Source organism: Chiloscyllium plagiosum, unplaced genomic scaffold (genome assembly GCF_037043375.1).
Source record: "Chiloscyllium plagiosum isolate Xiang-an unplaced genomic scaffold, Cpla_swu_hap1 HiC_scaffold_38, whole genome shotgun sequence".
Classification (NCBI taxonomy): Eukaryota; Metazoa; Chordata; class Chondrichthyes; order Orectolobiformes; family Hemiscylliidae; genus Chiloscyllium; species Chiloscyllium plagiosum.
This window is the reverse complement of record NW_028270176.1, coordinates 10,929,069-10,951,799: the sequence shown is the minus strand read 5'-3', so window position 1 is coordinate 10,951,799 and position 22,731 is coordinate 10,929,069. Positions and strand designations below refer to the sequence as shown.

The following is a 22,731-nucleotide window of genomic DNA, read 5'->3' as shown; positions in this document are numbered from 1 at the left end:
TCTCTCCCTCAGTCTGAGTCCTCCCTCTCCCTCTCTCTCTCTCTCTCCCTCAGCCTGAGTCCTCCCTCTCTCTCTCTCCCTCAGTCTGAGTCCTCCTTCTCTCTCCCTCCCCCCTCAGTGAGTCCTCTCTCTCTCTCTCTCTCCCTCAGTCTGAGTCCTCCCTCTCTCTCTCCCTCCCCCCCTCAGTCTGAGTCCTCCCTCTCTCTCCCTCCCTCCCTCAGTCTGAGTCCTCCCTCTCTCTCTCCCTCCCTCAGTCTGAGTCCTCTCTCTCTCTCTCCCTCCCTCCCTCAGTCTGAGTCGTCTCTCTCTCTCCCTCCCTCCCTCAGTCTGAGTCCTCCCTCTCTCTCTCTCTCCCTCCCTCCGAGTCCTCCCTCTCTCTCTCTCTCCCTCCCTCCCTCAGAGTCCTCCCTCTCTCTCTCCCTCCCTCCCTCCCTCAGTCTGAGTCCTCCCTCCCTCTCTCTCTCCCTCCCTCCCTCAGTCTGAGTCCTCCCTCTCTCTCTCTATCCCTCCCTCAGTCTGAGTCCTCCCTCTCTCTCTCTCGCTCCCTCAGTCTGAGTCCTCCCTCTCTCTCTCTCCCTCCCTCAGTCTGAGTCCTCCCTCTCTCTCTCTCCCTCCCTCAGTCTGAGTCCTCCCTCTCTCTCTCTCTCGCTCCCTCAGTCTGAGTCCTCCCTCTCTCTCTCTCCCTCCCTCAGTCTGAGTCCTCCCTCTCTCTCTCTCCCTCCCTCAGTCTGAGTCCTCCCTCCCTCTCTCTCTCCCTCCCTCCCTCAGTCTGAGTCCTCCCTCTCTCTCTTTCCCTCCCTCAGTCTGAGTCCTCCCTCTCTCTCTCTCCCTCCCTCAGTCTGAGTCCTCCCTCTCTCTCTCTCTCCCTCCCTCAGTCTGAGTCCTCCCTCCCTCTCTCTCTCCCTCCCTCCCTCAGTCTGAGTCCTCCCTCTCTCTCTCTCTCTCCCTCAGTCTGAGTCCTCCCTCTCTCTCTCCCTCAGTCTGAGTCCTCCCTCTCTCTCTTTCCCTCCCTCAGTCTGAGTCCTCCCTCTCTCTCTCTCTCCCTCCCTCAGTCTGAGTCCTCCCTCCCTCTCTCTCTCCCTCCCTCAGTCTGAGTCCTCCCTCTCTCTCTCTCCCTCCCTCAGTCTGAGTCCTCCCTCTCTCTCTCTCCCTCCCTCCCTCCCTCCGAGTCCTCCCTCTCTCTCTCTCTCGCTCCCTCAGTCTGAGTCGTCTCTCTCTCGCCCTCCCTCAGTCTGAGTCCTCCCTCCCTCTCTCTCTCTCTCTCCCTCCCTCCCTCAGTCTGATTCCTCCCTCCCTCTCTCTCTCTCTCTCTCTCTTTCTCCCTCCCTCTCTCCCTCCCTCTCTCCCTCCCTCTCTCCCTCCCTCTCTCCCTCCCTCTCTCCCTCCCTCTCTCCCTCCCTCCCTCCCTCCCTCCCTCTCTCTCTCCCTCAGTCTGAGTCGTCTCTCTCTCTCCCTCCCTCAGTCTGAGTCCTCCCTCCCTCTCTCTCTCTCTCTCTCTCCCTCCCTCCCTCAGTCTGATTCCTCCCTCCCTCTCTCTCTCTCTCTCTCTCTCCCTCCCTCTCTCCCTCCCTCCCTCCCTCCCTCAGTCTGAGTCCTCTCTCTCTCTCTCTCCCTCCCTCCCTCCCTCCCTCAGTCTGAGTCCTCTCTCTCTCTCTCTCCCTCCCTCCCTCCCTCCCTCAGTCTGAGTCCTCTCTCTCTCTCTCTCCCTCCCTCCCTCCCTCCCTCAGTCTGAGTCCTCTCTCTCTCTCTCTCTCCCTCAGTCTGATTCTCTCCCTCTCCCTCTCTCCCTCCCTTTGAAAAGGCCCTGATTTGCCTTTTCAAAATGCAGCACCTCACATTTATCTCAATTAAGCTCCATCTGTCACTCCTCAGCCCATTGGCCCATCTGATCCAGATCCTGTTGTACTCTGACGTAACCCTCTTCGCTGTCCACTGTCCCCAATGGGAGACCACTTCTTTCTACGTTGTACCCTCCCCGGTGGAGGTCTGAAGGATTCTCAATATCTTGGTCACAGCGCCAGCTTATTCCATTACCTGAGAACCAATCATATAACAGTTGGTGGGCAGAAAACCAATACCATTGGTTACTGCTCATGAGCCCACAGACCAATGAGCTTCTTGTTGCTAACCAAAGTATCATTCGTGCACAGACGCTGGCTCGAGGTTCAACTACGTTTGAAGGAGTGTACCTGTGTAAACTGTGCTTGCTTTTAAAATACGTAGCAATCCTCCACTAACCCTTGGCTTTTTAAAACAGTCCTTTAATCCATTTCAACCACAATCCAAAAATATCGAAAATTAAGTGTCGCTGTCTTTCGACAGAGTTTCACTTTGAGTCAAATTTGACTTCTCTTGAGACCTGTCTGGTTTTCATTGTTAATTCATTGGAAGTGTGCTGAGGCTTTTATTACCCATCTCCTGAACCATGTGCTGAAGGTAGACCCACAATGTTGTCAGGGAGGGAATTCCAGGTTTCTGACTCAGCAACACTGAAGAAATGGCTGATGTTTTTCCACGTCTGGATGGTGAGTGGCTCAGAGGGGAACTTACATGAGGTGGTGTTCGCGCTGCTTGTCCTTCTAGATGGAAGGGGCCATGGGTTTGGAAGGTGCTGCCTGAGGATCTTTGTGAGTTTCTGCAGTGCATCTTGTAGATGGTACACAATGCTGCTACTGAGCGTCAGCGGTGAAGGGAGTGGAAGCTTTTGAATGTGGTGCCAATCCAGCGGGGGCTGCTTTGTTCCTGGATGGTGTTGAGCTTCTTGACAGTTGTGGGAGCTGCCCCCATCCAGGGGCAAGTGGGGAGTATCCCCTCACCCTCCTGACCTGTGCCTTACCAATGGTGGGACAGGCTGGGGGGGGGAGTCAGGAGGGGAGTTACTCACTGCAGGGCTCCCAGCCTCTGACCTGCTCTTGCAGCCACTGAGGCCAGTCAATGTTGATAGGAGTGCACTTAATGACGGAAATACCTTTGGTTTTCAAAGACAATGGTTAGATGCTCCCTTGTTGGAGATGTTCATAGCCCGGCATTTGTGTCTGACTGAGGGAGAGCTGTATGTGCAAAATGGCCAATGGGCATGAGCAGTCTGTCTGGTGGGCATACTGGTGGGCATACTGGGAGATGATGCAAGCATTTGGTTAAGGAGTGGGGTTTAGTGAATCCGTGTTATAACCCTCTTGTACATTCTTGACAAGCATCTAACCTACTTGTATTCTCCCATTTTCCCTCTCCTGCCATGACCCTCCCAATCTTGATCTCTAACACTCTTACATTTGGATACAGAACTGGCGCAAAGGTAGAAGACAGAGGGTGGTGGTGGAGGGTTGTTTTTCAGACTGGAGGCCTGTGACCAGTGGAGTGCCACAAGGATCGGTGCTGGGTCTATGACTTTTCATCATTTACATAAATGATTTGGTTGTGAGCATAAGAGGTACAGTTAGTAAGTTTGCAGATGACACCAAAATTGGAGGTGTAGTGGACAGCGAAGAGGGTTACCTCAGATTACAACAGGATCTGGACCAGATGGGCCAATGGCCTGAGAAGTGGCAGATGGAGTTTAATTCAGATAAATGCGAGGTGCTGCATTTTGGGAAAGCAAATCTTAGCAGGATTTATACACTTAATGGTAAGGTCCTAGGGAGTGTTGCTGAACAAAGAGACCTTGGAGTGCAGGTTCATAGCTCCTTGAAAGTGGAGTTACAGGTAGATAGGATAGTGAAGGCGGCGTTTGGTATGCTTTCCTTTATTGGTCAGAGTATTGAGTACAGGAGTTGGGAGGTCAGGTTGCGGTTGTACAGGACATTGGTTAGGCCACTGTTGGAATATTGCATGCAATTCTGGTCTCCTTCCTATCGGAAAGATGTTGTGAAACTTGAAAGGGTTCAGAAAAGATTTACAAGGATGTTGCCGGGGTTGGAGGATTTGAGCTACAGGGAGAGGCTGAACGGGCTGGGGCTGTTTTCCCTGGAGCGTCGGAGGCTGAGGGGTGACCTTATAAAATCATGAGGGGCATGGATAGGATAAATAGGCAAAGTCTTTTCCCTGGGGTTGGGGAATCCAGAACTAGAGGGTGAGATGGGAAAGACATAAAAAGGATGTGTATGGAATGAGCTGCCAGAGGAAGTGGTGGAGGCTGGTATAATTACAGCATTTAAGAGGCATTTGGATGGGTATTTGAATAGGAAGGGTTTGGAGGGATATGGGCTGGGTGTTGGCAGGTGGGACTAGATTGAGTTGGGATATCTGGTCAGCATGGACGGGTTGGATTGTAGCGTCTTGTTTCTGTGCTGTACATCTCTATGACTCTACTCTGCCCTCTTTCACTCTCACCCTGTCTCTCTCTGACTCTGTCTCTGTCTCTCTCTCTTTCTGAATCTCTTTCGCCGTCTTTCTCTCTCTCTTTCTCCCTTCAGTTTCTCATCCACTGTCTCTGTCTGAATCTCTCAATCTCTGGCTGTTGTCTGTCACAGTCTCTGACCCTCTCTCACTTCATCCCTTTCTCCCTGTCACTGTAAGTCTCTCTCTCTCTCTCTCTCTCTCTCAGCTTCAATGTGATTGGTTTGAAGTTGATTCTGTTTCTGTTGTTTTGCAGCAATAAGAATGAACAAAGGGACAGAATGTCAGAATCCCAGGTTGGATTCCCAGCTGGAACTGACAGGTACGCTGCCACAGGTTTGTTGCATGTTTTGGAGCATTGCAGTTCCTCAACCCCACTCCCGCTCACCGTCCCCAGTTATCTGTGTCTCTTGCTCAGCCTGCCTCAAGTCCTTTCTCTGTGTACAGCACTCCATCACCCAGCATTACAGGCGGGGCTGATGGTCGGACTGGTATCTGATGGTGAGAAGGGCACTACCTGTGAGGTCCTTCCTGTACACCCAGTCGGTCTGTGCCACCGCACCTTACCCACGAAGCGGCTGCGAGGTGGTGGGGGTTTGGGGGGGGGGGGGGGGGGGTTACAGACTGTCAGACATCTCCTGCTGGAATGTGCCTTCACAAAGATGCAGCGAGTTGTGTCGAAGTTCATCTCGAGCAGCTCCGGGAGTGAGACTCTGTGTTCTACAGTCTGTTCCCCTGGACACACACCGAGACAAACATCCACTGTATCTGGGGGACCAACAACCCGGTGAAAAACCCTCTTCGGTCTGCCCGAACCTTGTGGGTCTTCCAGAGCAAGGAGTTGACCCTGACTGAGTGTTGCAGACTGACACCTTCCAAGGTCCAAGGCAGACGGTGTGGTAGCTTTTATTGGGAGAGGGATTGAGTTTCGAAGCCATGAGGTCATGCTGCAACTGAGCAAAACTCTGGTGCGGCCGCACGTGGGGGCTTGTGTCCAGTTCTGGTCACTGCATTATAGGAAGGGTGTGGAAGCTTTGTAGAGGGTCCTGAGGAGATTTACCAGGATGTTACCTGGTATGGAGGGAAGGTCTTATGAGGAAAGGCTGAGGGACTTGACGCTGTTTTTATTAAAAAGAAGGTTGAGAGTTGACTTAATCGAGACATATAAGATAATCAGAGGGTAAGATAGGTTAGACAGTGAGAGTCTTTTTCCTTTAATGGTGATGGCTAGCATGAGGGGACATAGCTTTAAACTGAGGGGTGATAGATATAGGACAGATGTCAGAGTTAGTTTCTTTAATCAGAGAGTAGTAGGGGTGTGGAACACACTGTCTGCAACAGTAATAGACTCCTGAAGAAGGGCTTATGCCCGAAACGTCGATTCTCCTGCTCCTTTGATGCTGCCTGACCTGCTGCGCTTTTCCAGCAACACATTTTTAAGCTCTGATCCCCAGCATCTGCAGTCCTCACTTTCTCCCACAGTAATAGACTCACCAACTTTAAGGGCATTTAAATGGTCATTGGATAGACATATGGATGAGAATGGAATAGTGTAGGTTAGATGGGCTTTAGATTGGTTTCACATGTCCGTGCAACATTGAGGGCCGAAGGGCCTGTACTGCGCTGTAATGTTTGATGTTCTATGTTTTAATGTTCTGAGGGTCACACTAAAGCCTGGGGCAGCTGCTGCTGAGGCACAGTGGGGAAAGACAGGTTTTCCTGCTGAAGGTAAATGGGAGTCCGTTCAGTTATTGGACCCTCCCAGTGCCTGATCTTCTGTAAATATGAGTATTGTATGTGTAAGAGAGGCCTTTGGTTTTTTTTGGATAGTCAAACTCCAATGGTTTGTTTATTTACTTGATATGTAACTGGACAGAACCAATTCGCTTTTGTGACAATGTGTATATGCACAGAGATTTTTTTATGATTAAAGATTTTATGATTTTTGAAATATCGGAAAAAAAGAGGGGCTGATGATCGGGCTGCACCGAAAGTGTTTTGAGAGTGAGTTCAAAGCAGACAACTCAGGGAGTGATGACTCAGTGAAGTGTGGGTTAGCTGGCGGTAAGATTCTGTTTGAGTGCTGGTGGGAACCGCAGGGCTGCTGGGCTGACTGAGCGGGACAGCAGGCAAGCCTCTTTATTTGGGCCGTCCTTCACACCCCGACTGACCTGGAGTTGACAGCACAAAAGCTAACGAGGCTGATTCCACATGAGCTGCCTCTTCCCCCATTTCAACTCAGTCCATCCGAAATGTGTGCCCCTTTTCAGACTCATTTGTGTGTCGAGCCACTCCTTAAACCTAACACTGATGTTCACAGCTTTGGATTGAGCAGTATTTCTTGTAAACTGCCATGTCTGGTGGCACAGTGTCCCCGTGAACAAACTCGAAGCTCCGGATCTGACTCCCAGCCCATACCCGACTGCCTCAGGGCATTGTGTTACTAACACAGTCACTTCAGGGCAGGTGATGGTCCTTGTGGTGTTATCGCTGGGCTGTTAACCCAGAGACCCAGGGAATATTCTGGGAATCCTGGTTCAAATCCCAACCCGGCAGATTACAATATTTGAACTCAGTGAAGATCTGGAATTAAGAGTTTAATGATGACCATGAATCCCATCTGGGTCGTAAATGTCCTTTGGGGAAGGAAACTGCTGTCCTGACCTGGTCAGGCCTACATGTGACTCCAGAACCCCAGCAATATGATTGACTCTTAACTGCCTTCTCGGATTGGCGGGACATGCTGGCCTAGCCAGTGACGCCAATGAATGTTTAAAAAACGGCAGGTCATAGATCAACTTGCAAATCCTTCTGACTCAAGAGCAGGCACTGAGGGACGCCTAGTCACCTGTGTAATAGAAGGAATGAGACCTGGACCATCAGTGTCCAGAGCTCAAGAGGAAAGACTGCTGGGTAACATGTATGTAAACACAACGATTTCTGAGTGACTTGTAACACCTCTCCCCACCAAGGCTGCATTCATTCCCTTTCAGTTTGGCTCAAGCCTCTCCCTAAGTTTAAATAAGACCTCAGTCAGCCATCTTTCTGCAATTGAAAAGTGATCAAACTTTATCACCTTCGTTTTCACTAGATCCACTCAATTCTCTGTGGTATGTTGCCACATGGCTGCTGCAGAGTATCTCCTTTACTCTCTTCACCCATGGGATATGGGGGTCGCTAGCGAGACAGGCACTTAAGCCTGTCCTCAGTAGCTCCTTGAGAAGGTGGGGGTGAGCTTCCCTGTTGACCTGCAGCAGTCCACGTGCTCTAGGGAAACCCACAATGCCCTTAGCAAGGGAATTCCATGATTTTGACCCAGCGACACTGAGGGAAGTGTATTATATTTCCAAGTCAGGATGGTGAGGGGCCCGGAGGGGAACTTGCAGGAGGTGGTGTTCCCATGTATCTGCTGCCCCTTGTCCTCCTAGATGGAAGTGATCATGGGTTTGGAATGTGCTGTCTGAGGATCTTTGGTGAGTTTCTGCAGCGCATCTTGTAGCTGGTACACACTGCTGTTACTGAGGGTCGGTGGCAGGGGAAGAGGGTATTTGTGGATGGAGTGCCAATTAAATGGCTGGTTTGTCTTGGATAGTATTGAGCCTCTTGAGTGTTATTTGTATGGGCTGCAGTCATCCAGGTAAATGGCATGTATCCCCTCACACTCCTGACTTGTGCCTTGTCGACGGCGGACAGGCTTTGGAGAGTCAGGAGGCGAGTTGCTCGCTGCAGGGTCCATCTTGAAGCCACTGTATTTGTACGATTAGTTAAGTTCAGATTCTGGTCAATGGTAACCCCCAGGATGTTGATAATTGGTCATTCAGTGCCATTGAATACCCAAGGGGCAGTGGTTAGCGTCTCTCTTGTTGACCATGTCCGTAGCCTGGCATTTGTGCGGTGTGAATGTCACTTGCCACCTGTGCTGCCCAAGCCTGGATATTGTCCAGATCTTGTTGCATTTGAGCACGGACTGCTTCAGCGCCTGATGAGTGGCAAATGGTGCTGATCATTGTGCAGTCATCGGGAAACTTCTCACTTGTGACCTTATGATGGCGGGAAGGTCATTGATGAAGCGTCTGCCCCATACTGCACCCAAAACAAAACTTCTCCCTGTACCGAGACAGTAATAAATCCAACCGAATGCTGTGCCTATTGCCATTTGCCTCTTTGATCAGGCTGGAAAAAGTTGTTCGCTTTTTGTGGCTGTTTGACTGGAGAAGTTATCGTTTGTTCATGTCACTGAGTGGTCACTGCTCACTCAGCACCATCTCTATCACTGACATTGACTGTTCGGTTTCATAACACAGAGGATGAAGCTTTCCAAAGGACCGTGTCAAGTCTGTGACTCCCCCTGTGTTGACGATGTTAAACAGCTCTCTTATACCAACACAGAAAACAGGAGCAAAAGGAGGCCATTCGGCCCATTGAACCTGTTTCACCGTTCAATCGAAACAAGCCAACTCAATCCCTTTGTCCTGTTTGATCCTTTTAACCTTAAAAGCCAAATCTAATTGGAGTGGCACGGTGGCTCAGTGGTTAGCACTGCTGCCTCACAGCACCAGGCACCCGGGGAGACTCTCTGTGTGGAGTTTGCACATTCTCCCCGTGTCTGCGTGGGTTTCCTCCGGGTGCTCCGGTTTCCTCCCACAGTCCAAAGATGTGCAAGTTAAGTGAGTTAGCTATGGGAAATGCAGGGTAACAGGGATATGGTAGCTAGGTAGGTCTGGGGATTGCTTTTTGGAGGGTTGGTGTGGACTTGATGGGCCGAATGGCCTTCCTCCACCATGATATGAATTCTGTGAATAATATCTTGGCCTTAAGTGCTTGTTGTGACGGAATTCAATGTCAGGCTCACCAGGTCAGCACCTGCCTGTTTTCTCTCTACCTCCTTTATTCTTCAAAAATGGGAGTTTGGGTTTGCTCGCCTCGACCCAGTCGCCATTCTGGAGTCTATCGAATCTTGAAAGATGACCACCAGTCCACCCACTGTTTCTCGAGGCACTTCCTGAGGTATTTTGGGGTTGTAGATTCTCAGGTGCTGGAGATCCATTGGCCTTCAATCCCATCAGTTTCCTCAAACCCCCATTTCCCGCCAAGCTGTGATTCAGTGCTTTTGGCCTGTCATTTGGGCCTTCCTTTGTGAACACAAAACTATATTTTGTTGACCTGACATCTCTTTGTTCCTCCGCTTCAGACTGGAAGGAAACTGCATGCGCCCTCACTAATTGTTTTCACATACCTACCAAAGCTTTTACAATCAGTTTGGCTGTTCACTGCAAGCCTACACTTGGACTTCCAATCCTCAGGCCTGCTGCTGTCTCTCACCAATCCCATAGAATCCCTACAGTGACAACAAGACCACACTGACTCTCCAAAGAGTAACCCACCCACACCCATTCCCCTACGCTATTACTCGACGTTCACTCCTCCACATCCTGGATCGCTACGGGCAATTTCGCGTGGCCAATACACCCTGACCTGCACATCTTTGGATTATGGGAGGAAACCGGAGCACCCGGAGGAAACCCACGCAGACACGGGGAGAATGTGCAGACTCCTCACAGGCAGTCGCCTGAGGGTGGAATCAAACCCTGGTGCTGGGAGGCAGCAGTGCTAACCACTGTGCTGCCCATATTTATATGTTCCTTCCTTGTCATAGAGTCACTGGTCACTGTAATCCCAACGATATCATACTCTATTTGTTTTATCTATCTGCACGATTAGTTCATCCCACTTTCTGGTGACAATTACAACATTTAGAAGGCATCTGGATGGGTAGATGAATGGGAAAGTCGAGAGGGATATGAGTCAAGAGGGACTGAGGATATTTGCTCGGCATGGACGGGTTGGACCAAAGGGTCTGTTTCCATGCTGCACATCCCGATGACAGCATAACTCCTTCCAGAATCTTGTCGGTCTCAATGAGATTGCCTCTCAATCTTCGAAACTCCAGACCATACTAACGCAGTTGACTGAGCACCGTCTCCCGGGGATGAATGGGGGGAAGCCATCTCCAAGGTTTTGTTGTAGAAATGTGGAGGTGAAATCTGCACACAGCACTCGAGGCATGGTTTCTCCAAAGTCTTGGATAATTGCATCAGAGGTCACTTTAATCTGCTCTTGGACAAGTATTAGGAAGCCACTGATCGGTCATGCAACACAGAAACAAAACCTTCGGCCCGACCAGTCCATGTCGAACATAATCCCAAAATAAACTCGTCCCACCTGCCCGTTCCTGACCCATATCCCTCCAAATGTTTCCCATCCATGCACCTATCCAGATATCTTTTAGACATTGTAACTTCACCCACATCCACCACATCCTCTGGAATTTCATTCCACACACAAACCACTCTCCATGGAAAACTAAATTGAGTGTCATGTCTCTCTTAAATCATGTTAAAAAAATACCCCCTTGTCCTGAAATCCCCCATCCGAGGGGAAAGACAAGAATCATTAACGCGATCAATACCCCACATTATTTTATAAACCTCGATAACGTCACCTCTCACCCCCCGTGAAAAACATCCCTGCCTGTCCAGCTTCTCTGTATAACCCAAAGCCTTCCAATCAGATTGCATTGTGCATGTGGGTGTGCACATCTATAGGTCTCTCTGTGCGTCTGTGAGAGTATGTAAGTCTGTGTATAGGTTTGTGTGTGTCCGAGTGTATCACTGTATTTCTGTTACTGTCTGTCTGGGGAACCCTGGTTGACCAGACAGTGCTGAGTCCATGTGTTCAAAGGCCCGGAATCAGCATGGGCCAGGTTTAGACACGATTAAAGCAGGCCACAGGAGGAAACTCTGTCAGACCATGGAACCAGACAGTGCGGCACTCCCTCAGCACTGACCCTCCCACAGTGCCCACTCCCTCAGCACTGACCCCCCGACAGTGCGGCCCTCCCTCAGCACTGACCCCCCGACAGTGCGGCACTCCCTCAGCACTGACCCTCCCACAGTGCCCACTCCCTCAGCACTGACCCCCCGACAGTGCGGCACTCCCTCAGCACTGACCCTCCCACAGTGCCCACTCCCTCAGCACTGACCCTCCCACAGTGCCCACTCCCTCAGCACTGACCCCCCGACAGTGCGGCCCTCCCTCAGCACTGACCCCCCGACAGTGCGACCCTCCCTCAGCACTGACCCCCCGACAGTGCGGCCCTCCCTCAGCACTGCCCCTCCGACAGTGCCCACTCCCTCAGCACTGCCCCTCTGACAGTGCCCACTCCCTCAGCACTGCCCCTCCCACAGTGCGGCACTCCCTCAGCACTGACCCTCCCACAGTGCCCACTCCCTCAGCACTGACCCTCCCACAGTGCCCACTCCCTCAACACTGACCCCCCGACAGTGCGGCACTCCCTCAGCACTGACCCTCCGACAGTGCCCATTCCCTCAGCACTGATCCTCTGACAGTGTGGCACTCCCTCAGCACTGACCCTCTGACAGTGCGGCCCTCCCTCAGCACTGACCCTCTGACAGTGCCCACTGCCTCAGCACTGACCCTCTGAGAGTGCGGTACTCCCTCAGCACTGACCCTCCGACAGTGCCCACTCCCTCAGCACTGACCCTCCGACAGTGCCCACTCCCTCAGCACTGACCCTCCGACAGTGCCCACTCCCTCAGCACTGACCCTCTGACAGTGCCCACTCCCTCAGCACTGACCCTCCGACAGTGCCCACTCCCTCAGCACTGACCCTCCGACAATGCGGCATTCCCTCAGCACTGACCCTCCCACAGTGCCCACTCCCTCAGCACTGACCCTCTGACAGTGCCCACTCCCTCAGCACTGACCCTCCGACAATGCGGCATTCCCTCAGCACTGACCCTCCGACAGTGCCCACTCCCTCAGCACTGACCTTCCGACAGTGCCCACTCCCTCAGCACTGAGCCTCCCACAGTGCCCACTCCCTCAGCACTGACCCTCCGACAGTGCCCACTCCCTCAGCACTGACCCTCCGACAATGCGGCATTCCCTCAGCACTGACCCTCTGACAGTGCCCACTCCCTCAGCACTGACTCTCTGACAGTGCCCACTCCCTCAGCACTGACCCTCCGACAGTGCCCACTCCCTCAGCACTGACTCTGTAATATTACAGTACTACAGTAACCCCTCTCTCTCACTCTCTCTCTGTCTCTGGGTCCCAGCTGACTCGAGCATGTTAAACTGAAGGTGTACCTTGGCGGGGATTCTCTCTCTGTCGTGATTACCAGCTCCCTGCACTGCTGCTGCTTGCCTCTAATCTTGGGCAGCCCTTTCGTGGGCCGATGGCTGATTAATGTTTGTGTCTCTCTCTTCCCTTTCCAGACACGGAGAGAAATGGGCCTGATGTCAATCACCAGGTAGGTAGTGCCATGGTTAAACAGATCTGCAGTGGGATGTGCTGGGATCCAGCCGTGTATTGGACAAAGGTGTGGGAGCAGTGATAGAGCCTGAATGTCGTGAGGAGGATCTGGGAAGGGGCGGGGGGGGGGGGGGGGGGGGGTAAGCGAGATGCAGAGATCCACAGTAAGATGTGCAAGGTGGCATGGTGTTAGTGTGGAGGGTGTGGGCTGCACCGTATCGGGGAGTGGTGCAGGAGCAGGTCAGTGTGTGTGCAGGTGCCGTCACCCAAAGTCTCTCTTTCTGTTTCAGACGCACTCAAACAAACTTCCATCATTTTCCACGGCACCAGCACCCTCCACTTTCACCACCAAGGTAAGAGTGAGAGAGAGGGTGGCTTCGGGCACTGTCTCTCTGCATAAACAACCGGCAAAAACTCCAACCGCTTCTGGAGCACAACCGGGCAGCTCTGCATCGATCCGCACAGCGAGAAGGTCGAAATCACTGCCGTCAGGCTGCCTCTGCAGATCAGCAACATGGCAACTCCGCTCACACAGACCCCGTTCACACCCAGAGTCAGTGTGTAACACAGTCCCCGCTCACACCCAGCGTCAGTGTGTAAGACAGTCCCCATTCACACCCAGCGTCAGTGTGTAAGACAGTCCCCGTTCACACCCAGCGTCAGTGTGTAACACAGTCCCCGCTCACACCCAGCGTCAGTGTGTAACAGTCACCGCTCACACCCAGCGTCAGTGTGTAACACAGTCCCCGCTCACACCCAGCGTCAGTGTGTAACACAGTCCCCGTTCACACCCAGCGTCAGTGTGTAACACAGTCCCCGCTCACACCCAGCGTCAGTGTGTAATACAGTCCCCGTTCACACCCAGCGTCAGTGTGTAACACAGTCCCCGCTCACACCCAGCGTCAGTGTGTAAGACAGTCCCCGTTCACACCCAGCGTCAGTGTGTAAGACAGTCCCCGTTCACACCCAGCGTCAGTGTGTAACACAGTCCCCGCTCACACCCAGCGTCAGTGTGTAACAGTCACCGCTCACACCCAGCGTCAGTGTGTAACACAGTCCCCGCTCACACCCAGCGTCAGTGTGTAACACAGTCCCCGTTCACACCCAGCGTCAGTGTGTAACACAGTCCCCGCTCACACCCAGCGTCAGTGTGTAATACAGTCCCCGTTCACACCCAGCGTCAGTGTGTAACACAGTCCCCGCTCACACCCAGCGTCAGTGTGTAACAGTCACCGCTCACACCCAGCGTCAGTGTGTAACACAGTCCCCGCTCACACCCAGCGTCAGTGTGTAACACAGTCCCCGTTCACACCCAGCGTCAGTGTGTAACACAGTCCCCGCTCACACCCAGCGTCAGTGTGTAACACAGTCCCCGTTCACACCCAGCGTCAGTGTGTAACACAGTCCCCGCTCACACCCAGCGTCAGTGTGTAACACAGTCCCCGTTCACACCCAGCGTCAGTGTGTAACACAGTCCCCGCTCACACCCAGCGTCAGTGTGTAATACAGTCCCCGTTCACACCCAGAGTCAGTGTGTAACACAGTCCCCGCTCACACACAGCGTCAGTGTGTAACACAGTCCCCGCTCACACCCAGTGTCAGTGTGTAACACAGTCCCCACTCACACCCAGCGTCAGTGTGTAACACAGTCCCCGCTCACACCCAGCGTCAGTGTGTAACACAGTCCCCGCTCACACCCAGCGTCAGTGTGTAATACAGTCCCCGTTCACACCCAGAGTCAGTGTGTAACACAGTCCCCGCTCACACCCAGCGTCAATGTGTAACACAGTCCCCGTTCACACCCAGCGTCAGTGTGTAACACAGTCCCCGCTCACACCCAGAGTCAGTGTGTAACACAGTCCCCGCTCACACCCAGTGTCAGTGTGTAACACAGTCCCCGCTCACACCCAGCGTCAGTGTGTAACACAGTCCCCGCTCACACCCAGCGTCAGTGTGTAACACAGTCCCCGCTCACACCCAGCGTCAGTGTGTAATACAGTCCCCGTTCACACCCAGAGTCAGTGTGTAACACAGTCCCCGCTCACACCCAGCGTCAATGTGTAACACAGTCCCCGTTCACACCCAGCGTCAGTGTGTAACACAGTCCCCGCTCACACCCAGAGTCAGTGTGTAACACAGTCCCCGCTCACACCCAGAGTCAGTGTGTAATACAGACCCCGTTCACACCCAGAGTCAGTGTGTAATACAGACCCCGTTCACACCCAGCGTCAGTGTGTAACACAGTCCCCGTTCACACCCAGAGTCAGTGTGTAATACAGACCCTGTTCACACCCAGCGTCAGTGTGTAACACAGTCCCCGTTCACATCCAGAGTCAGTGTGTAATACAGTCCCCACTCACACCCAGTGTCAGTGTGTAACACAGTCCCCATTGACACCCAGCGTCAGTGTGTAATACAGTCCCCACTCACACCCAGTGTCAGTGTGTAACACAGTCCCCGTTCACACCCAGCGTCAGTGTGTAATACAGTCTCCACTCACACCCAGTGTCAGTGTGTAACACAGTCCCCGTTGACACCCAGCGTCAGTGTGTAATACAGTCCCCGTTCACACCCAGTGTCAGTGTGTAACACAGTCCCCGTTCACACCCAGCGTCAGTGTGTAATACAGTCCCCACTCACACCCAGTGTCAGTGTGTAACACAGTCCCCGTTGACACCCAGCGTCAGTGTGTAATACAGACCCCACTCACACCCAGTGTCAGTGTGTAACAGTCCCCGCTCACACCCAGTGTCAGTGTGTAACACAGTCCCCGTTCACACCCAGCGTCAGTGTGTAATACAGTCCCCACTCACACCCAGTGTCAGTGTCTAACACAGTCCCCGCTCACACCGTGTCAGTGTGTAACACAGTCCCAGTTCACACCCAGCGTCAGTGTGTAATACAGTCCCCACTCACACCCAGTGTCATTGTGTAACACAGTCCCCGCTCACACCCAGTGTCAGTGTGTAACACAGTCCCAGTTCACACCCAGTGTCAGTGTGTAACCCAGTCCCCTGTTCACACCCAGTGTCAGTGTGTAATACAATCCCCGTTCACACCCAGAGTCAGTGTATAACACAGTCCCCGTTCACACCCAGCGTCAGTGTATAACACAATCCCCCGTTCACACACCCAGAGTCAGTGTGTTACACAGTCTCCTGTTCACGCCCAGTGTCAGTGTGTAATACAGTCCCCGTTCACACCCAGTGTCAGTGTGTAACACAGTCCCCGTTCACACCCAGTGTCAGTGTGTAACACAGTCCCCGTTCACACCCTGTGTCAGTGTGTAATACAGTCCCAGTTCACACCCAGCGTCAGTGTGTAATACAGTCCTGGTTCACACCCAGTGTCAGTGTGTAATACAGTCCCCGTTCACACCCAGAATCAGTATGTGATACAGACACCATTCACACCCAGCGTCAATTTATAACACAGTCCCCGTTCACACCCAGTGTCAGTGTATAATACAGTCCCCGTTCACACCCAGCGTCAGTGTATAACGCAGTCCCCATTCACACCCAGTGTCAGTGTGTAACACAGTCTCCTGTTCACGCCCAGTGTCAGTGTGTAATACAGTCCCCGTTCACACCCAGTGTCAGTGTGTAACACAGTCCCCGTTCACACCCAGTGTCAGTGTGTAACACAGTCCCCGTTCACACCCTGTGTCAGTGTGTAATACAGTCCCAGTTCACACCCAGCGTCAGTGTGTAATACAGTCCTGGTTCACACCCAGTGTCAGTGTGTAATACAGTCCCCGTTCACACCCAGAATCAGTATGTGATACAGACACCATTCACACCCAGCGTCAATTTATAACACAGTCCCCGTTCACACCCAGTGTCAGTGTATAATACAGTCCCCGTTCACACCCAGTGTCAGTGTGTAACACAGTCCCCTGTTCACACCCAGTGTCAGTGTGTAATACAGTCCCTGTTCACTCCCAGCGTCAGTGTATATCGCAGTCCCCATTCACACCCAGTGTCAGTGTGTAATACAGTTCCCGTTCACACTCAGTGTCAGTGTGTAACACAGTCCCCGCTCACACCCAGTGTCAGTGTATAACACAGTCCCCGCTCACACCCAGTGTCAGTGTGTAACACATTCCCCATTCACACCCAGAGTCAGTGTATAACACAGTCCCCGCTCACACCCAGTGTCAGTATATAACACAGTCCCCGTTCACACCCAGAGTCAGTATGTAACACAGTCCCCGTTCACACCCAGTGTCAGTGTGTAATACAATCCCCTGTTCACACCCAGTGTCAGTGTGTAACACAGTGCCCTGTTCACACCCAGTGTCAGTGTATAACACAGTCCCCGTTCCCACCCAGTGTCAGTGTGTAACACAGACCCTGTTCACACACCGCGTAGGTGTGTAACACAGTCCCTGTTCACACCCATTGTCAGTGTGTAATACAGTCCCCATTCACATCCAGTGTCAGTGCGCAACACAGTCACTGTTCACACCCAGCGTCAGTGTGTAATACAGTCCCCGTTCACACCCAGAGTCAGTGTATAACACAGTCCCCGTTCACACCCAGTGTCAGCGTGTAACACAGTCCCCATTCACACCCATTATCAGTGTGTAACACGGTCTGCGTTCACACCCAGAGTCGGTGTGTAACACAGTCCCCGTTCACTCTCGGGGTCAGTGTATAACACAGTCCCCGTTCACATCCAGAGTCAGTGTGTTACACAGTCCCCGTTCACACCCAGAGTCAGTGTATAACACAGTCCCCATTCACAATCAGAGTCAGTGTATAACACAATCCCCGTTCACATCCAGTGTCAGCGTGTAACACAGTCCCCGTTCACACCCAGCGTCAGTGTGCAATACAGTCCCCATTCAGAATTAGAGTCAGTGTATAACACAGTCCCTGTTCACACCCAGTGTCAGTGTGTAATACAGTCCCGGTTCACACCCAGCGTCAGTGTGTAATACAGTCCCGGTTCACACCCAGTGTCAGTGTCTAATACAGTCCCCGTTCACACCCAGAGTCAGTGTATAATGCAGTCCCCATTCACACCCAGTGTCAGTGTGTAACACAGTCCCAGTTCACACCCAGTGTCAGTGTGTAACACAGTCACCGTTCACACCCAGCGTTAGTGTGTAATACAGTCCCGGTTCACACCCAGTGTCAGTGTGTAACACAGTCCCCGTTCACACCCAGTGTCAGTGTATAACACAGTCCCCGTTCACACCCAGAGTCAGTGTATAACACAGTCCCCGTTCACACCCAGAGTCAGTGAATATCACAATCCCCGTTCACACCCAGTGTCAGTGTGTAATACAGTCCCGGTTCACACCCAGCGTCAGTGTGTAATACAGTCCCGGTTCACACCCAGCGTCAGTGTCTAATACAATCCCCGTTCACACCCAGAGTCAGTGTATAATGCAGTCCCCATTCACACCCAGTGTCAGTGTGTAACACAGTCCCAGTTCACACCCAGTGTCAGTGTGTAACACAGTCACCGTTCACACCCAGCGTCAGTGTGTAATACAGTTCCCCGTTCACACCCAGTGTCAGTGTATAACACAGTCCCCATTCACAATCAGAGTCAGTGTATAACACAGTCCCCGTTCACATCCACTGTCAGCGTGTAACACAGTCCCCGTTCACACCCATTATCAGTGTGTAACACAGTTCCCGTTCACACCCAGCGTCAGTGTGTAATACAGTCCCCATTCACACCCAGTGTCTGTGTATAACACTGTCCCCGTTCACACCCAGTGTCAGTGTGTAATACAGTTCCCGTTCACACCCAGCGTCAGTGTGTAACACAGTTCCTTGTTCACACCCAGTGTCAGTGTGTAATACAGTCCCCGTTCACACCCAGTGTCAGTGTGTAATACAGTTCCCGTTCACACCCAGCGTCAGTGTGTAACACAGTCCCCGTTCACATCCAGAGTCAGTGTATGACACAGTTCCCTTTCACACCCAGCGTCAGTGTGTAATACAGTCCCCGTTCACACCCAGAGTCAGTGTATAACACAATCCCCCGTTCACACACCCAGAGTTAGTGTGTTACACAGACCCTGTTCACGTCAGTGTCAGTGTGTAATACAGTGACCGTTCACACCCAGTGTCAGTGTGTAATACAGTCCCCGCTCACACCCAGTGTCAGTGTGTAACACAGTCCCCGGTTCACACCCAGAGTCAGTGTGTAATACAGTCCCGGTTCACACCCAGCGTCAGTGTGTAATACAGTCCCCGTTCACACCCAGTGTCAGTGTGTAACACAGTCCCCGTTCACATCCAGAGTCAGTGTATGACACAGTCCCCGGTCACACCCAGTGTCAGTATGTAATGCAGTCCCTTTCACACCCAGTGTCAGTGTGTAACACATTCCCCGTTCACACCCAGTGTCAGTGTGTAACACAGTCCCCGCTCACACCCAGAGTCAGTGTATGGCACAGTTCCCTTTCACACCCAGCGTCAGGGTGTAATACAGTCCCCGTTCACACCCAGTGTCAGTGTGTAACACAGTCCCCGTTCACACCCAGTGTCAGTGTGTAATACAGTCCCCGTTCACACCCAGTGTCAGTGTGTAACACAGTCCCCGTTCACATCCAGAGTCAGTGTATGACACAGTTCCCTTTCACACCCAGCGTCAGTGTGTAATACAGTCCACGTTCACACCCAGAGTCAGTGTGTAACACAGTCCCCGTTCACATCCAGAGTCAGTGTATGACACAGTTCCCTTTCACACCCAGCGTCAGGGTGTAATACAGTCCCCGTTCACACCCAGTGTCAGTGTGTAACACAGTCCCCGTTCACACCCAGTGTCAGTGTGTAATACAGTCCCCATTCACACCCAGTGTCAGTGTGTAACACAGTCCCCGTTCACATCCAGAGTCAGTGTATGACACAGTTCCCTTTCACACCCAGCGTCAGTGTGTAATACAGTCCACGTTCACACCCAGAGTCAGTGTATAACACAATCCCCCGTTCACACACCCAGAGTTAGTGTGTTACACAGACCCTGTTCACGTCAGTGTCAGTGTGTAATACAGTGACCGTTCACACCCAGTATCAGTGTGTAATACAGTCTCCGCTCACACCCAGTGTCAGTGTGTAACACAGTCCCCGGTTCACACCCAGAGTCAGTGTGTAATACAGTCCCCGCTCATACCCAGTGTCAGTGTGTAACACAGTCCCCAGTTCACACCCAGAGTCAGTGTGTAATACAGTCCCGGTTCACACCCAGTGTCAGTGTGTAATACAGTCCCCGTTCACACCCAGTGTCAGTGTGTAACACAGTCCCCGTTCACATCCAGAGTCAGTATATGACACAGTTCCCTTTCACACCCAGCGTCAGTGTGTAATACAGTCCCCGTTCACACCCAGTGTCAGTGTGTAAAACTGTCCCCGTTCACATCCAGAGTCAGTGTATGACACAGTTCCCTTTCACACCCAGCGTCAGTGTGTAATACAGTGTCCGCTCAACCCAGTGTCAGGGTGTAACACATTCCCCATTCACTCCCAGAGTCAGTGTCTAACACAGACACCATTCACACCCAGTGTCAGTGTGTAACGCTGTCCCCGTTCACACCGAGTCAGTGTGTGATACAGACACTATTCACACCCAGCGTCACTTTATAACACAGTCCCCGTCCACACCCAGTGTCAGTGTGTAACATCGTCCCCCGTGCACCACCAGTGTCAGTGTGTAACACAGACCCCGTACACACCCAGTGTCAGTGTGTTACACAGTCCCCGTTCACACCCAGTGTCAGTGTACTACAGTCCCCGTTCACACCCAGCGTCAGTGTGTAACACAGTCCCCATTCACACCCAGTGTCAGTGTGCAACACAGTCCCCTGTTCTCACCCAGTGTCAGTGTGTAATACAGTCCCTGTTCACACGCAGCGTCAGTGTGTAATACAGTCCCAGTTCACACCCAGCGTCAGTGTGTAATACAGTCCCAGTTCACACCCAGTGTCAGTGTCTAACACGGTCCCCTGTTCACACCCAGTGTCAGTGTGTAATACAGTCATCGTTCACACCCAGTGTCAGTGTGTAACACAGTCCCCTGTTCACACCCAGTGTCAGTGTGTAATACAGTCCCCATTCACACCCAGAATCAATGTATAACACAATCCCCCGTTCACACACCCAGAGTCAGTGTATAACACAGTCCCCGATCACACCCAGAGTCAGTGTGTAACGCCGTCCACCCTTCACACCCAGTGTCAGTGTGTAACACAGTCCCCTGTTCACACCTAGTGTCAGTGTGTAATACAGTCCCTGTTCACACCCAGTGACAGTGTGTAACACAGTCCCCATTCACACCCAGTGTCAGTGTGCAACACAGTCCCCTGTTCACACCCAGTGTCAGTGTGTAATACAGTCCCCATTCAAACCCAGAGTCAGTGTGCAACACAGTCCCCTGTTCTCACCCAGTGTCAGTGTGTAATACAGTCCCCGTTCAAACCCAGAGTAAGTGTGCAACACAGTCCCCGTTCACACCAGCGTCAGTGTGTAATACAGACGCCGTTCACACCCAGTGTCAGTGTGTAACACAGTCCCCGCTCAAACCCAGTCAGTGTGTAACACATTCCCCATTCACACCCAGAGTCAGTGTATAACACAGTCCCCGTTCACACCCAGTGTCAGTGTGTAATACAGTCCCCGTTCACACCCAGTGTCAGTGTGGAATACAGTCCCCGTTCACACCCAGTGTCAGTGTGTAATACAGTCCCAGTTCAAACCCAGAGTCAGTGTGCAACACAGTCCCCTGTTCTCACCCAGTGTCAGTGTGTAACACAGTCACTGTTCACACCCAGTGTCAGTGTGTAACACAGTCCCCTGTTCACACCCAGTGTCAGTGTGTAATACAGTCCCCGTTCACACCAGCGTCAGTGTGTAATACAGACGCCGTTCACACCCAGTGTCAGTGTGTAACACAGTCCCCGCTCAAACCCAGTCAGTGTGTAACACATTCCCCATTCACACCCAGAGTCAGTGTATAACACAGTCCCCGTTCACACCCAGTGTCAGTGTGTAATACAGTCCCCGTTCACACCCAGTGTCAGTGTGTAATACAGTCCCCGTTCAAACCCAGAGTCAGTGTGCAACACAGTCCCCATTCACACCCAGTGTCAGTGTGTAACACAGTCCCCTGTTCACACCCAGTGTCAGTGTGTAACACAGTCCCCTGTTCACACCCAGTGTCAGTGTGTAATACAGTCCCCGTTCACACCCAGCGTCAGTGTGTAATACAGTCCCCGTTCACACCCAGCGTCAGTGTGTAATACAGACGCCGTTCACACCCAGTGTCAGTGTGTAACACAGTCCCTGCTCAAACCCAGTCAGTGTGTAACACATTCCCCATTCACACCGAGAGTCATTGTATAACACAGTCCCCGTTCACACCCAGTGTCAGTGTGTAACATAATCCCCGCTCACACCCAGTGTTCGTGTATAACACATTCCCCGTTCACACCCAGAGTCAGTAAGTAACACACTCCCCATTCACACCCAGTGTCAGTGTGTTATACAGTCCCCTGTTCACACCCAGTGTCAGTGTGTAACACAGTGCCCTGTTCACACCCAGAGTCAGTGTATAACACAGTCCCCGTTCACACCCAGTGTCAGTGTGTAACACAGTGCCCTGTTCACACCCAGAGTCAGTGTATAACACAGTCCCCGTTCACACCCAGTGTCAGCGTGTAACACAGGCCCCGTTCACACCCATTATCAGTGTGTAACACAGTCCCCGTTCACTCCCAGTGTCAGTGTATAACACAGTCCCCGTTCACACCCAGAGTCAGTGTATAACACAGTTCCCATTCACACCCAGAGTCAATGAATATCACAGTCCCCGTTCACACCCAGTGTCAGTGTGTAATACAGTCCCGGTTCATACCCAGCGTCAGTGTCTAATACAGTCCCCGTTCACACCCAGAGTCAGTGTATAACGCAGTCCCCATTCACACTCAGTGTCAGTGTGTAACACAGTCCCCGCTCAAACCCAGTCAGTGTGTAACACATTCCCCATTCACACCCAGAGTCAGTGTATAACACAGTCCCCGTTCACACCCAGTGTCAGTGTGT

At 52.2% G+C, this 22,731-nt stretch overlaps 1 protein-coding gene across 1 annotated transcript in view; it reads left to right on the top strand.

Moving 5' to 3' along the window:
• Window positions 1-2,199: 2,199 nt before the first annotated feature.
• pou2f2b (POU class 2 homeobox 2b) overlaps window positions 2,200-22,731 on the top strand; it is a 333,861-nt gene continuing 313,329 nt past the window's right edge. The window contains exons 1-4 of the mRNA XM_087980873.1: window positions 2,200-2,525; window positions 4,592-4,657; window positions 12,637-12,671; window positions 12,964-13,026. Of these exons, the coding sequence (XP_087836999.1) occupies window positions 2,498-2,525; window positions 4,592-4,657; window positions 12,637-12,671; window positions 12,964-13,026 (192 nt within the window). The 5' untranslated portion in view covers window positions 2,200-2,497. The remainder of the gene's footprint in view (window positions 2,526-4,591; window positions 4,658-12,636; window positions 12,672-12,963; window positions 13,027-22,731) is intronic.